General features: G+C 38.4%; 1 protein-coding gene across 1 annotated transcript in view; it reads left to right on the top strand.

Annotated features, from left to right (window-relative positions):
• Positions 1–16,518, top strand: part of LOC110171466 (A disintegrin and metalloproteinase with thrombospondin motifs 16) — a 41,783-nt gene extending 25,265 nt beyond the window's left edge. The window contains exons 11-24 of the mRNA XM_020937176.1: positions 1,388–1,483; positions 4,536–4,684; positions 5,957–6,129; positions 6,269–6,399; positions 6,541–6,664; positions 7,266–7,510; positions 7,652–7,787; positions 9,238–9,364; positions 14,766–14,970; positions 15,344–15,538; positions 15,620–15,676; positions 15,780–16,004; positions 16,084–16,231; positions 16,403–16,518. Coding sequence (XP_020792835.1) covers positions 1,388–1,483; positions 4,536–4,684; positions 5,957–6,129; positions 6,269–6,399; positions 6,541–6,664; positions 7,266–7,510; positions 7,652–7,787; positions 9,238–9,364; positions 14,766–14,970; positions 15,344–15,538; positions 15,620–15,676; positions 15,780–16,004; positions 16,084–16,231; positions 16,403–16,518 — 2,127 coding nt within the window. The remainder of the gene's footprint in view (positions 1–1,387; positions 1,484–4,535; positions 4,685–5,956; positions 6,130–6,268; positions 6,400–6,540; positions 6,665–7,265; positions 7,511–7,651; positions 7,788–9,237; positions 9,365–14,765; positions 14,971–15,343; positions 15,539–15,619; positions 15,677–15,779; positions 16,005–16,083; positions 16,232–16,402) is intronic.
• Positions 16,519–16,891: the final 373 nt, after the last annotated feature.

The following is a 16,891-nucleotide window of genomic DNA, read 5'->3' as shown; positions in this document are numbered from 1 at the left end:
ATAGCCTAAAGAGCAGCTATTAAAAAGCCATTGGAATAAGTGACTGAATGCAAAGTATTCACTGGAGCTTTGCCAGTGGGAGTCTGTCCATTTGAGGCACTCATTGTCTCATTACTACTCGTGTTGCTTTTGGAGTCGCACTGCCAGCCTTTTCAATAGAGTCTAATTTTGCTGAGTGTTATAGTAATGATATAATAATAAGCATGTTCTGTGTCCTACGCATTATGCTACAAAACATCTGGATAACAAATGTCCCAATTTAACCTCAAAACCTCTTAGTTTGGGGACCAATTCTAATCTGATTAAACAAGGACATGCAACAGCAAAACATATATTTATCACAACCATGGATATATATATATATATATATATATATACACACACACACACACACACACACACACACGCGCACACACACACACACACACAGAAGACAACACACACACTAACATTTTTGGCTCAGTTCAAGTGTGAGAGCAAAGTTCTCACTCAAGCTGAAGTTGTTCCCTTAACACTTGTCACTCATAAAATGACACCTTTATTACTACACTCAGGGGTGTCTTTTGCCATTTAATGAGTTCACATTACATTAATCTTATTGGCCCAGTGATACCTCCTAGGAGCCACATGATACTCTCAATAGTGTGTATCCACATAGTGAAACATTACCCCATAGTATTTAAAGTAGTATAAAATACCTTTCTTTGATCTGTATCTATTTTCCATCTTGTCTCATTCTTATTCTTGCATTACTATTGCTGAGCCGACAGAAACAGCTGGACATTAGCCTTGGGATGAATTCCTAGGTGGCTCTTGGCAGAAAGATGGAGTGCAGCTTGACGGCATCTGCACTGAACTGTCAAAATCTGATATAGTCATTCACGTATTAATAGAGAGGACATGTTGAAAAGTAGCAGAAGAAGTTTCTCAGACATTATGAAAGTAGAAATCACACAATTCTGTCATAACAAAGAATAAGAAGGTAACTTAAAAAAAAAAAAACTATATATGGAGTTAAAAACAATCCATCAACCCACACGTTTTATTAATTACTAGTATAAAGGTAAATAAACCTTTATTTGATACATATACTATAAGTTTTTCCTGAGCTGTCGTCCTAGCTACCGGAACATAAATAACTCCAAACAAAGCTTACTGCTTACGTAGAGATTGCCAAAATATCATTATTCAAAGAGATACGTCTGCAAGTTTAGTCAATGTATTTTTTTTAAGTGCTCCTTGGAGACAGAAAGCATCAGTCTGATTTATGGTTCTTTGATTTCCCGTGTCTGGTGTTATTAATGTCTGTTTTGTGATGACTCTGAGCATCCCTCTTTAGTCATTGACATAATTTAAATCTCCCTCTGTCTTCCTTTACCTGATTCAGGACATCTGCAAGGCCTTGTGGTGCCACCGTGTTGGAAGGAAGTGTGAGACCAAGTTCATGCCAGCGGCTGAAGGTTCTGCTTGTGGTCCAGATATGGTGAGATTACACTGTGTTTCTTCTATTTGCATGAAGTTGGAGAGGTTTTTCACATGACTGGCACGAGGCATCGTTCACTTTTCATGTTGCAGAAAAACTGGAAATTGACCTAGCTCTTATCCTTAAATGACTTTAAAACCAAGCTGAAAGCGTTAGAGACTGCCTCAAAATGTGAACTTTTTTCTTAATCTCTGATCCTGTCATTTTATTGTATGTTGTAACTATGTGTCAGACTTTGCTGCCTCTTGGCCAGGACTCCCTTGAAAAAGAGGTTTTTAATCTCTGTGCGATTTCGCCTGTTAAATGTTAAATAAAAGAAGAAAAAATAAGAAAAGAGAACTTGCAATTGAAGTGTTCAACAAAACAAAAACTTCTTGCAGTTATTTATAATAATGATGGCAAACAAATATTTACATTTGATTAATTATATCAAAATGTGATATTGTACATTGATAAATGTATGATATTCTCTGCCAAGTCCACATAATATAATATACAGCCCCAATAAATTTAAAGATTTAAGACTTTATCTAAGTTTTCTGTAGATTTTAAGACAGACCATAAACATACATAAGACAAGTGGATGAATGCACTTCAGGTTCATCTCAGTCCATTTGAAGTGGACTGCATCATTTTACTTCTGGCAGCAGCTGGGTCTGGTTTTGGTGCTGACCTTGCAAAAATGTGCCATTGACTTTCATGCCAAAAACAAACTATCCACTTAGACTTGATTCTGTTCTCATGCTTATTTCAAGATGATCCCCCGTAGGGGTTTGCACTGACCCTCTCTCCCCCGACAGCTTCTCATCAACAGTGCTTCTCAATATATTGAACCTGATGTCTTAATCCCGCCCCTCTTGCTTCATGGGGCAATTAACTCCACACACAAACAATGACAGGCGCACATAGGAATCCCAGCACTCTGCCACAGGGGGGAACTCTGGGAAATCAGCTGTTCCTGCTTTGAGCCCAAAACCACAAGATTAGAAAGATAGTAGATAGTAGTGCTCCTCAAACTTCAGTCTGTGGGATGGGTACTACCCTTTGCACCTGGGCTATATCTGGTGAAGTCTTAAAGGGCCCATATTATGCCATTTTCTGATCTACTACTATGTTATCATGGTGTGTCCTCATGGTGTGTTTTGTTTCATTCACACATGTTTAACACACAAACTGAAAACACAATACACTACAGGAAGTGCTCCATTGTGATTTTACACCCTATATACCTTCACTAGAATCATTTGGATCTTTTCAGTCCTGGAATTACCAGTCTCTCCTGAACTAAAGGTAAAAGGAAGTTGTTAACTTGAAAACTACCACTTCATGACATCAGAAAAGGGAACAGAGCATTATGAGATGTAGAGATGTAGACAGACTCATAAACCATCATTACTCAAACTTGTGTGAATGAAACAAACTCCAGGTATATTTCTGAGGAAGTAACAGCATTATAACATGGCTAAAAGCTCACAAGAATCCATTCTATGTGACCTCTGAACCAATATGGATGTACTGCTGTACTCCAGGTTTTGTTGTATTCTTGAATATCTTAAAATACCATCTAAATCTCTACTAGTTAAGTTTTGGTTTAGTCCAGATTGGTTGGTTGTTAAACCTGTTTTACTTTGATTAAGATTCTTATTTAGTCTAGATTAGAAGAGGGTGTTATTATCTTATCTTTAGAACATGCTTATTTATAAACGTTATAAACGTTATGCTTAGGTTCAAACATTACTCAAAATGTGATTGCACTGTAAAACCCCAAATTTCTCGAGCCGTTTTCCTCTGTTAGGACATCCAACAACCACACAATTAACGATGTCGATGAAACGATGAAATAAAAGCGATATGGTTCAAAAGACTAGAAAAGATCAGCTTTGTCAATAGACTCATCTCACTGGGAAATCAAACATGGCAGTTTGATCCTCACTTTTTCGGAGAATCCTTCCCAGTATGCATTGCGCAATGACCGGAAGTCCGAGATTCTTGATGTGTCTATAGGAGAAATATTCCCTAGAGTTTATACATATGCATGGTAATTCCTATTTTTGCAGAACTCCAAAACAACAATATCCATTCCTCAATATATCTTTCACCTCTAATTAATGCAGATTTAGGAAATACATTAAAGGCATAGGCCTACTAAATGTTTCTTGGCGTGATGCTTCATGTTACTAAATCTGTACTAAAGCATGTTGGGTGCACTGTATATAGTACTGGTTGCAGCCCGTGTAAAATGAGCTGTTAAAGGGCATTGTGCGGATGATGCAATCTTAACACAGACAAATCCAATTCAAAGGCAGTACCAGGAAACTGCATTTGACATAATGTTGCTTTAGGTAAATCCCAATTTGGTGAAGTCTTCTAGTATTACATTTAGGGGGTTTTAAACATGTGAGTGGTTGCTTGGTTAGTGACTCAGCTGTTTTGATACACTTTGGGAGTTTCATGTGAGAGCGTATGTGAAATTTGTATGACCTCATGCATGCCTTTTTACATTATTCTAGAAATCTATTTTGGCCTGCATTCTCATCTGAAAACATAACCATGTAATAAGATAATACAGTGCTTATTATTACTTACAAAATAATCACTATTTTTCCCAAATTAACTAAGTCCTTGCAGCATATAAAAATGTGGTAATAGTTTATCTATTTTTTGAAATGCTTTGCCCTTTGCCTTGGGTCCTCATAAAAAGACACTGATTGTGACTTGCATATTCAAAAACAATGACCTTTTTGTTTGTTAGCCTTCTGCTTGCTATCTTTTGTGTTTGTTTACCACTATTCATTGTGCACGTATCACCTCAAGGTAGCCTGGTCTCTTAGTAAAGTTTCTGTGAAAGATCAGCCAGATCTGGGTCTATCTCATAAGACTTAAACTTTAAATCCACCCTAATAGCTTCAGAGGCAGTGCTCATAAAGATGATCTAGGGCTGGGTCAGTTGGAAAGACTGCGCAGTTTTGACACTTTTATAACACCTTGTTCTGAGCTACCTCCTTCTTTTCTGTCTTTTAAAGAAATCTGTTTTCTCTTTGTTTCTATGAAGTGGTGTCGCAGGGGCCAGTGTGTGAAGCAGGGTGATGAAGGCCCTCGTCCACAACATGGACAGTGGTCAGAGTGGTCATCCTGGTCTGCCTGCTCCAGGAGCTGTGAGAGCGGGGTGTCCCACAGAGAGAGGCAGTGCAACAACCCAAGGTAAATAATGCAGAAACAGCACTCAGAGTGGTTAGCACATTTGTCTCATAGCAAAAACATGAAGGTTTGACCCTGAGAAAAATTTTCATGTCCGTCCCATAGTATCATTTGGTCACTTAGATTGCATTAGTTTTCTGATAAAAACAAACTGAGAAATTGAGAGACCCTTCTGCATCATGAGCAGGTATCTCAGCATCCCAAGCATTTCCCCCCTTCAACCTGAACGCTTCACCTGAGTAGGGCAGCAAAGACTAAGCGTCACCTGCAGAAGGGTTCCAACTCCAATCTTTTGTTAGCCACAGTTATCTTTCCTCAAATACAGAGGCATTCCCCCGCAAAGCCTTCTTCATCTGCCTGAGTTCTAGGCCGATGCTTTGGAGAAAATGATGCACAGATGATGAAGGAAACCTGCGTCAGCCCACTTAGATGGGAAACAGGGCTGTGTTCCACCCTCTGGAAAGGGCTTCATTTGTGAGGTCTTTATTCTTTTTTTTTTTTTTTTTTTTTTTTTTTTTTTTAGACTTTTTCATCTTTTAAGGGCTGCCACATTTGCAGCATTCAACTTTTTGGTAAACTGTTTGGCTAATAAATGTTGGAGGGAATTGTATTTTGAGTAAAAAGAAGTTTAGGGGCAAACCTTTTGGCCACCTCAACCTCACCTCAAAACCAGAATAAAGAGGACAAAAGAATTAACAAAAATACGGGTATAATGTGCATGTTTTGCAGCTTTACAGTCTCAGTGCAGTGATTTAACACAGTGAGGATGGTTCTCACAGCCTGACGCTTGGGCCTTATCTGTCCGCTTTAGTTCCTTATTCATCAGTCACTCAGGATTACTTGCACTGCCAGTCAAGGGGCCCTAGTACCGCAGAACTCGGGCCTCCTGTTTATCATGTCATGCCAAAATCCTGACAAGTGGCTGGCTAAATTAGACTGAGAGTGATGAGAAGAAAAAGAAACACTGTAGAATTTTGTTAGAGAAAAAAGACAATATAGAGATGCTGGGAGAGTGGGTGTGGGGTGCGATGGAGCAGATAACAGAAATATGAAATAAGAAATATGAAATGTGCAGAATTTAAGGGCATTTATAAGTGACAGTGTGATTGGCTGGAGTCTATTAAAGCTGCAGTTGTCATGAAAAAGGGGGTTTCAAGAATGTCGCCTGGGGATATACACCTGTGATTGAACCCACTGTTGATGTATTGTATAAATCACCTCTTATGTCGTGCAACTATGCAAGTTACGACAAATATGCCTGTCATATCTTTTCAGGCCAGCGTATGGGGGGAAATTCTGTGAAGGTTCTTCCAGGTCATACAAACTATGCAACACTGAAGACTGTCCTCCCAACAGTATTGACTACAGAGCGCAGCAGTGTGCCGAGTTTAACAGCAAGCAGTTCAGAGGGTGGTACTACACATGGAGGCCCTACACTAAAGTGGATGGTAAGACAAAACTGGAACACAGCTTTAAGTAAGATGTATTATTTCTTTTGATCCTATGTACCAAATCATATTACATAAGTTTGTTATATGTATTTATTTTAAAAGTGGCCACGTTCCATTAGCTCTTATTTTCTGACAGATCAAGACATATGTAAGCTGTACTGCTTTGCTGAGGGATATGATTTCTTCTTTGCTCTGGCCAGTAAAGTTAAGGATGGTACACTCTGCTCACAAGACAGCTCAAATGTGTGCATAGATGGACTTTGTGAGGTAAGAGTACATTTGAATGCCAAATCATAATAAATCATTGAAGGTGTGTCTAAAAGTATACCATAAATTCTTTGGGGCAGGGTGAAGGTTTAATCACAACATGATGCAATATGTCATCTTCAAAAGACTTTTGTTTTGCAGAAAGTCGGTTGTGATCGAGTACTTGGCTCTACAGCTGGGCTTGATGCCTGTGGGGTGTGTAAAGGAGACAACTCCACATGCAAGATTTATAAAGGACAGTATACTAAACAGCACTACACAAACCGTAAGTTAGTAACATTTATTTTTAACTTACTTAAAAATAAATGTGGGCATACATTTACTAGATGATTTACTGGAAGATACTAGATAAAATAAATTTGGTATTTCACTCCACTCTATAAGGTTGAAAAAGGGCAAGTGTAAGTATTACAAATTTGACACAAAAAAATTATGTGGTTGTATACCTAGTTCCAAGACTCTTGTCTGCTATTCCCAGCTTCTCATCATTTTTGTGGCAATAGCCATGTTGTGGCCTTACCACTTTGCCAATGTCTGATCTTGTCTGATGTAAGAAGTAAAGCCAAATTGGGCTGGGTTAATACTTGGATGGGAGACTGCTGGGAATACCATGTGTCATGTTGGGGAGCAGTGGCTTTAGTACATTCTGTTGTTGTGGCAAGACACTTCACCCTTGGTTACCATCACTCAGTTTGGAATAACTGAACAATGGACAGAATTGTAATCTGAAATCATCCTGAAAAGCCCTATATAAGACTAATTGTTATTATTAAAAGTGCATGAAACAATGGTAGCAGATTGGAAGAAATGTTTGCCTAATAGTTCTAGCTATGTTACAAGTATTTATATCTCTATGTTTATTTTAGAGTATTATGGAGTGGTGACAATTCCATCTGGGGCAAGGAGTATTCGTGTGGTGGAGTTGAACACATCCAGCTCATATTTGGCTGTGCGTGACACACAGAGACGCTACTTTCTAAATGGGCAGTGGACAGTGGACTGGCCGGGCAGACACTCGATTGCAGGAGCCATCTTTGAGTACAAAAGGCCTTACAATAGACCAGAAAGTCTTATATCATCTGGGCCAACTAATGAGACACTAGTCATAGAGGTAAACATGTTTTTATGGCTGTACTTGTGTAAAAGTAATAATCATGATACTTAACTAGTCTGGTTGTGTGCTTTACAGTTGCATGCATTGTGTAGTTGTGCAATTGTTAATACATTTCATTTATATTCATTGTCTTTTCAGATTTTGCTTCAAGGTTGGAATCCAGGTGTACGCTGGGAATACACCTTGAAAAACTCAGATGAAAAGAAGAATCACATAAAACACAGTTATACCTGGGCCATTATTCGCTCACAGTGCTCTGCCACATGTGCAGGTGGTAGGTCAAAACTAAACTAACTAAATATACTGTTTACCATTTTTCATGCTCTTTAAACCCATGGAAACCAGACAACCATGTTCCTTAGTAAATGTTCAACTTGTGCATTACATGGTCTATATGAAGAACAGGACGAACGCTGAACCATCTGTGATCTATAGCTCCACAATAAAGCCTTTAGCTGCAGGTTTAAATGGTGAAGAGGAGCCTTCTCATCATTACAACATAAGGTTTAGGCTGGGACATCTCTTTATTCTACTGGCCCACCATTACACACACGCATTTGTTTAACTGGACAAGTAGACACATGCACAGCTGCTCCCACTGCCCTTTGTCCCACCACAGAACCACCATTAAAGCAACACACACAACTCTAATGACATGGGCTGCCCTTCCACGGCCAGGGGTCAGCCAGTGGACCAAGGTGTGTCCCCATATTAGCGTGTTTGCAAAGTCTGGTATGCATTTGTCATGTTGTGCTACCAAATGGGGCTTTAGTTGTGGCTTTGCCTGTGAACCTCAACAAAGGATTCAGTGTCTGGTTGGTATTGATTAGGTTAAAGTTCCCTGCTGTGTTGTGTTTGGGTCCTCCCTGATCACCCCACCTTTTGTGATTGTAGGTCGTAGTAGACTGGTAGGTCATTAGCTATATTAAAGACTGTTAGTGACCTTACTCTGGCCCACCAAGTGACCTTTCCTGAGGGAAACTGCTAACTTGAAATAGATTAGGTGAGGGTTCAAATTTCACATAAACAAAGAAATATTGACACATTTCTTTGCAACTAATCTAATATAGATTTATTAAAGTTCCAATTCAATTTAATGAAAAGTTTGCATTCAAGCAATGTGCCATATTTATTTCATCTACCTTTATTTGCACTTGTGGAAATTTAGTTAAAGGTCCTATATTATGCAAAATTGACTCTTTAAACCATGTTACAATGCTGTTACCACCTCAAAAACATACCTTCAGATACATTTGAATTTACTTTATTATTAGTCTGTCGGACATCTCCAAAGCTCAGAATGCTCTGTTTCACGTTGTGATTTCATGTACTGGTAGTTTTCAAGTTAACAGCTACCTTTTATCTTTAGGTTAGTAGTGTTTTAAAACACAGTGGAGCACTTCCTATGTTACCACATGACAGTGTTTTCTGTTTGAGACAAGAATTCAGCCTAAATATGCCGGGGAAAAGCCTACATATACAGGGTTTGTGTATTAAACGTGTGAATGAAAGAAAACACCACACGGTATGTTTTTGATTAGGAAAAACATTATAACATAATGTTAGTATAATAGTGTAATATAGTGTAATATGGACCTTTTAAGATGTGAAGTGAGTGTGAGTCATTTATTGTATTTTATGATATTAGTATGTCATATTTTTAAAGCAATATATGGCTCTTCAAAGTTTGTGATGGTGACAGGCCTATGCATGTTTACTTCTAGGTGAGATGAACACCAAAGCAGCATGTTTCAAAGACCTCCGCGTGCAGGTGAACACGTCCTACTGCAACCCAAGGACTAAACCAGCTACTGGACATGTGCCCTGCAACACCCAGCCCTGTCCACCCAGGTTAGACTCATAGCATCTCACCGTATTCACTTTCAAACGTTTATGCTGTCAAACTAATACTCTGTGATGGGATTAGGATTTAGACTATCACTATTTATATACATCATTGCTTAATTGCGGTAATGTGGAGCATGTAAAATACTACAAATGGCTTGGTCATTATATGCTATCATGCAGACATATCGTCATACATTTTGGAAAGCAACAGATTTTACATTCTTGGCCATCATTATCTCTTTTATGTTTGCAATTTCCCATATTTTTCCACTATTCTGTCTCTACCCACAAAATGTTCTTCTGACATGCAGTTTTATAAAATGCTTTTTATTGGTTGAGTCAACTCCTTCAAACTTCCCACACTATCACCTTATAATAGTCAATGAAGGTTGTCAGGTATTACTGACTGTAGTCTCCTTAATTTTTTCAGTCCAGAAAACCTGTACATGACATGAGTTTTTCCTCTTAAAAAAATAACTCTTTGACCAATATTTCAGAAAAGGGAAAACATGATTGAATATTTTGTTTGTGTTTTGAGCTCAGTGCTTCACCAGCTGTCAGCACTGCTTAGCTTCTGTGTTTGTTTAAAATCGCAGGCCAACGAGCTAATTTTTTTCACTTATAACATCACTTTGGAGCATTCAAGAGCCACAAGAGATACTATTTAAAAAATGAGCAATGGAAAACTAATCAATTTGAAACCAGACTCACAGTTTGGCAATAAACTCTGTCCAGATCCAGATTGTAGTGGACAAACGTTACTTTATGATGTATGGCCAGGCCAAACAGAAGGAGGTAAGCATACATGGGAGACTGATAATGACTTGGTGGTTTTCGGGTGGGGTCTGATGACTGTCTCTGCCCCTGGCGAAGGCATAGGGTCAAACATGGCAGCATCACTGGGCGGAGTGTTCTTGTTGACAGGCAGGACGTGTGCAGACATACTCTAATGGGTTTACACCATAGGGAAATGTCCCCTCCCATGTCCGTGCTGCTCTGGACACTGTCTTTTAGAGTAAAACTGAGGCCAGGAAAATGTCAGTGACTTTTAGAGATAAGACTGGAGGTAATGAGATGGAAGATTAAGATAACAACCAAACCCCTTGACGTTTGTTTAGACAGCAGTTAACAGGGCTACATATTGCATACATATAAATAGGATCTTAAAGCTGCGCAATGCAACTTTGTTGGAGATTGTTTTTCTAGAAAATTACATTATGTAGCTTTAACTAATTTAGATCAACAAATCACAACCACAATTAAAATTTGATTGCAGTGCGGAGTGACTGCAGTGATTTACATACTGATTGAGTAGATTACCTGTATTATTTACCTAGCATTGGGGTCAGCACACAGCTATTGCAATTGCAAAAATTAATTTATGAACCATAGTGAAATTTTTAAAATATATTTTTGTATATCTTTTTTTTATTTTTGAAATTGTTGAAATATCTTATGTGGTGATGTGATTACAGGTTTATGTTTTTGGAAAGTTAAAATATATTGATTCAGAGTTGGATTAGTTCTTCTTTGAGGCGTCATGCCCTTTGTGCTTCTTTTCCGTGTTTTCATGTGTCTGCTCTCAGTTATATTTTAAAATATCTGCCAGAAATTTGCAAATGATGGTGTGATTAATGAGGAGAGAGGGCTTGGCTGCAATGCTGCAATCATCTGGGCTGTGCTGAAAGCTGGTGTCCTGAAAATAACATGTAGTGTAATGGTAAATGTTAAAGAGCTGGATGCAGTGGTGAGCTGAACACTGAATGTCAAATTCCTTGAATTATATGTTTTATGGGATTTTCCAGTTTTTGAAGAAAACACTCACAATGAGAGCAGCACTGAGAGCATTTCATGATTCCTAGATACATTTTAAAAGATCTATTTGGTATATTAAACATTCATTAACGTACATATAGATCAGTAGAAATTACAGGCTTTTGTGGGATCAGGAAATGCATTGGTTTATGTAAGATCTAGATTAGATAAACAGTGAAACTGTAGGAGACATCAAAGAAGAAGAGGGAAACACTTACTCACAGACGACAGCTTTACCACTACAACACAAACAATAGCAGCTTTATGTCCGTGTTTACAGTGTGTGATCGCAGTATCATTATGTGGCAAGCACACACTGACTGTATCCTTCTGTAAGGCCCAGACTCCACTTATGTGCTTACTCATGTCTTGGGGAGATGTAGGTAGAGCAGATGGATCTTCCCACCAGCACATACCACGAGTCAGCATTTTTCTTTCTCTGTCTGTACTGTTTCCTCTTTTCCCGCTGATTTGTCTGTCATAATGTCATTAGGTGCTCTCCCCAGTCCCACCTCTCACCAGCCCGTCTTGGATCAAAAGCTGTTTGTATTACCTGAATGACCGCAGGCTGTAAAGATCTCCTTTGTGATCTGCATATCTGTGGTCTGTGGTGTGCAAAAAGGCACAGCTGTACAAAAAGACACAAACCATGATAAGTAAAAGATGGAGAAAACATTACATTTATATTGCTCTTTAATATGTTTTGATCATAGTGATTATGGCTGTTTACCAGTACACAGAATTAAGAGTAATCTTGCAATTTGTGACACAATGAAACACAAAATATGGAATGTTGAGCTACAAAAAACAGATAGTCTGTTTCATATCCATCTAACAATGCTTGCCATGTAAAGTCCAACAGATCTTATTACACTACCCGCCTCAAGGTAATGTTTATCTTCTCTCTCCTTTAGTTTGTTTTGGAGTCTCTTTGGTAAATTTTAGCCCTGTTTTCAAACATGAGAACACACCAACCACTTCATAAGTCCGCAGTCTATGAGCCTGTAGCCCCTAATGGACTGCCATTGTTTAGAGAGTTGAGTAGAAGCAGTGATAATTGTGGCTGTAAAGTCATCTGAAAACTGTTTACACTCTTGTCTCAGGCAGAATCAGCCTCATTATCAGCAGCAGCTGCTGCTTAGCTTTGTTTAGTGAGTGCTCTGGATGCTCACTACAAACACAATGGACTTTTACGAAACTACACTTCTTTCTTTTACTAAATACTGAAGTCATTTTTTGATTTTTTTCTGTATTCATTTTGTGTATTTTGTAAATCTTTAAATCAGCAGTCTTAGCGATAGCATTATAATGCAGAGTTATAGTTATAGTTGTATAGAAATATTTGAAGTAGTTGTAGTCCTTTTATTAAAATGGTTAAATGTCATATATTAGACTCAGACTTAGACAGATTTTATTGATCAACAAAGGATAATGAATTGGACACCATAGCTCACACATCACAATATAGTATAATAACAAAGATCAAAAAATATAAATGGTAATAATAAATTCCAAAAAATAAGTTAGAGACTGGTGTAAGGCACAATTATATAAATGTATATGTACAAGTAGAAATAAAATGTAGAAATATAGTCATACAAATATATCTCACTAATATACAAGCGGTCATAAGGAGAAACATTGCATAGATGAAATAATGATTGACAGGACCTAAGAGTCATTATTATTTTGGTTGTGTGATAGTATTTCAGGTACTTTTATTTATTAAAATGGTTCATAGTCATATTTAGTTTCAGTCATATTCATATTCAGTCATCTAGTCATATTCAAGAGCAGAGTCTTAGTGCCCTAATTTAATCTTTCTCAATAACACATACCGTACATATAAAATTACATGAAATGGCTTGAAGGCCTATGCATACATTGCTATATATGGTCCCATCAGGCCAAAGTGTACCTCTTCCACCACTTGCTTGATATAAATATTTTTCACTAGCCCACATCTGTGTGCATATGTTTAATTTTCATTCCATCACTAACACATATATCTTGGTGTTTACAGGCTTTTTCTAATGTATAAACTGTTAGCTGAGACCTGCTACATGAAGGTCACCAAAACACACATTCAAAGCTAAACTTGCATTGCTGTGTTTAACAATCTATCCTTAACTAGACTATTCTGAGCCATGCACATCTTTCATTTTGCTGTGTCGGCTTTAAGCCAGCCTGGCATTGACATTACCTCATGGAAAAAGGTTTCTATTGGCAACTCGCATTAAGAGCATGATATCATCTTGTCTTTGAAGCATCTACTGATGTATAAAAGAACCCAGGCATGAATTTAAAACATGCATAAAAAGTTACACGCGACAGTCCCATAAACAGTGGTCAGAGGTTATTTTGTGCACTGGTGCCTCTGGTCAGCAGTGTTAATACTACTATGCTACTAGATATGACTTTAAGTTCACAGGACATCTGATCTGTGCTGCTTCTGAAAGCGTGAGGCTCATCCATAAACACCCACCACAAGTAGCCATGGTCATTGTAAAAACAGGAGTTATATGCCAAGCACATTATATTTTTGCATTTACTCTTAATATTTTGCCACTGTTAACCATTTCCTTTTCACACTTTGCTTTGGTATTTGTTTATTGGTTACACTGGTTTTGAGTCATAAAAGTCTTTAACTTCCCTCCAGCTGTGAGGGAACTGGTGGCTGCTCTTGTTAGGCTTTACAAGTGAACATAAACAGTGCATCAAAAATGTGCACTCTTTCTAACTTCCATTTTGCTCTGATGAGACTTGTGTATCTTCTTGGTGACAAGCCATAACTCACAACCAGATGGAGTATCTCTGTGTGGATTATGCTGTGCCTTTACTTCACATTTTAGAGCTTCTTTACATTCCAAGACAGCCTTTTCCCATGCAAACTGCAAACATGACTATATGAAAACATGGTCTAAAACTTGTAAGCAGGTTTTAAGTGGCCCGTGGGTTATAAGAAGAGCATGTTTCCGAACTTGAAGTTTTGACTAACTAACATGGTATGGAAGAGAGGCTTTAAGAAAAAGGAAAATAAGGGTCTTAAGAATAATCCTTTTTAGAATATAGTCTTACCACAAGTTTCAATAAGAAATATTTGGTTACAACTGTGAGTATTAACCTGACAATATTCACAGTTGCAACCAGGTATGGTTATTAACTTTTCCTAAAAATATTATACATTGTTTAACCAATATATTATTAATGTATTTTGGATATAATCTACTAGACCTATATCTGTAAACAAAAGTACTGATTATAACAAAGCACTATGGTGACGTTATCAACCGAATGTCTGGATAGACTGTCCAGAACAGCTCCTATGAACACTTGTGCCAGTAAAGTGTGGAAGATCACCTCAATATGTTGGGTGTGGGACAAGGGTAAATGCTCTGCTTTTCTATCAACAATGTGGGTTCTTGGCATCCTAAATCTCCCCATTACACTTGATCCAGTCATCATTCTTATTGTGTTCATAATAATGAAGGGCTAACTAAACATATGTCCCACTAGGGGTCTTTAAATGGCCATCATACTACCACAAGTTTGCTTGTGTTGACTCCGTTCTTGTTTTCTGTGATTGCAGCTGGTCTTTGGGAGAGTGGGGGGAGTGCAGTAGGAGCTGTGGAGGTGGGGAGCAGACACGGCAGGTTCAATGTGCTCAGAAAACCAGCACTACCAACATGGACCCTGTGCCAGATCCACAGTGTCCTCAGCCAGCTCCAGACAGGAGGCAGAGCTGTAACTCACAGAGCTGTCCTCCTGCATGGTCCACTGGGCCCTGGTCTGAGGTATGTCTAACTCACTCTAACTCTACTGAGAGCTCTTGATAATTGTTCAAGGCATAACCAAAAAGAGAAGTTTTAGCTAATTGTGTGTGTCTTGTAGTATTTAGAGTGTCATATCATTCTAGGGGAGTAATAAACTTTATATGTGCCCACTAAGACCATTTATATTTTATTGTCATTACATGTCCGATGCATTATATGCATACAAGACTACTACCATTAATTACTACTATTTAGCATTTTATTTCAAGCGTTCTGAACATGTTTGCCAGCTCATGTTGTTACAATTATAATCTATACATTATAATAACCATATTTCTTTTTGGATTATTTAAGTAACACAATGCACCATCATTACAATGATTTATCTTTTCAGTGTTCTCGTAAATGTGGCAATGGTCTGAGGAAGAGGACAGTGCTGTGTTCCAGTACTAATCCAGACTCCCAGGCCCACACAGTGTCTGACAGTCTGTGTTTCAGCCTTCCTAAGCCCACCACCCAAGAAACATGTTTCATCAAACGCTGCCCAAAACAGCGCAAAGTCCAGTGGTTCGTCTCTACATGGCAACAGGTCACTTAAATGCATGAGATTAAGACTCTCCATAATTCACTTCAATAAACTGCAAACATCTTATATGTTTTGTTCTTACAGTGTTCAGTTACATGTGGTCGAGGTGTTCAGACTCGCTTCATCAAGTGTGCAGAAAAGGTGGGTATTAGTGTTTTTGTTTTTTTTTTGTTTGTTTGGGTTTTTTTTGTTTTTTTGTCTGTTGTGTGTGATCATCATTCTTGACATAACTATTGTGGTCCAGGACACTGCAGGAAAATACAGAGAACTCGCAACCAAGAAATGCCAGCATGTCCCAAAGCCAACAGTAGACTTACAGAGAGCTTGCATTTTGGCTGAATGTTCAGTGCGCACAACCCCATCACTCTATAGATGGAAAAGCCACCACCATCACACCTCCCCTCCTCAGCCTGTCCCTGTCCCTGCTCCTGCATACAGACCAGAGTGGCATCCATCTGCCTGGTCTCAAGTATGTTTTAGCTCATCTGCCATTGCACACAAAGAGATTTTATGTTAATTATTTATGTTAATTTTGTGTTCATTCACAGTGCACAGTGACATGTGGAGGGGGAGTGCAGCTCAGGTCAGTCCAATGCCTTGCCCAGGGAAAATCCTCCACTGGTTGTTCTGTTCTTTCAAAACCTTTGATATCTCAAGCCTGCAACACCAACTTCTGTCCTCAACTGGAGAAAAAAGGTATGAATGTATGTATACAATGTGCAAAGTTTGAATGGTGATCTGTTTGTCTAATTGGTTACTTTAGCGAAAAATACTTGGGAAAGTTTTTCTCAACCAAGAAAAGTGTTTGTTATTCATAATTTTTAATCATCTTGACTAAACAGTGCCTAAAATTGTTTCTCTCCGCAGACATGGGGTGCAGGGATTACTTCAACTGGTGTTACCTCGTGCCTCAACATGGAGTCTGCAACCACAAATTCTACGGCAAGCAGTGCTGCCAGTCATGCTCCAATTCTAACCTATAATCTTTCACAATCCTTGTCAGAATGTGATACTGACTGACATGAGTGACATATTCTAAGGCTTGAAAGACATTTTAGCCTTAAACCTGAGGCCAGCACTGATCCAAAAGACAATGGACGCGACCTTGCCTTTGATGCCGGACATCTGGATAGAACACAGAATGAAGAGGGTGCAGACACAATTCAAATACTGGCATAAATGGGACTGATGTGCACGTGACATTTAGACAAATCCCAGTTTGGTTTATGTTTTAGGGCTGTACCTGATGTTCTAGTCAAGACCAAATATGTCATCATTGTAATGCATAGAATGAAATGCACATATAATGAGAAGGGATTTTCCAAGTGAATGAAATGGAAATAATAGGACGCTAAT

Source organism: Boleophthalmus pectinirostris, unplaced genomic scaffold (genome assembly GCF_026225935.1).
Source record: "Boleophthalmus pectinirostris isolate CB_2022bp ecotype Guang Dong unplaced genomic scaffold, ASM2622593v1 HiC_scaffold_6, whole genome shotgun sequence".
Lineage (NCBI taxonomy): Eukaryota > Metazoa > Chordata > Actinopteri > Gobiiformes > Gobiidae > Boleophthalmus > Boleophthalmus pectinirostris.
The sequence above is the reverse complement of the archived record's forward strand: the minus strand, read 5'-3'. Positions and strand labels throughout refer to the sequence as shown.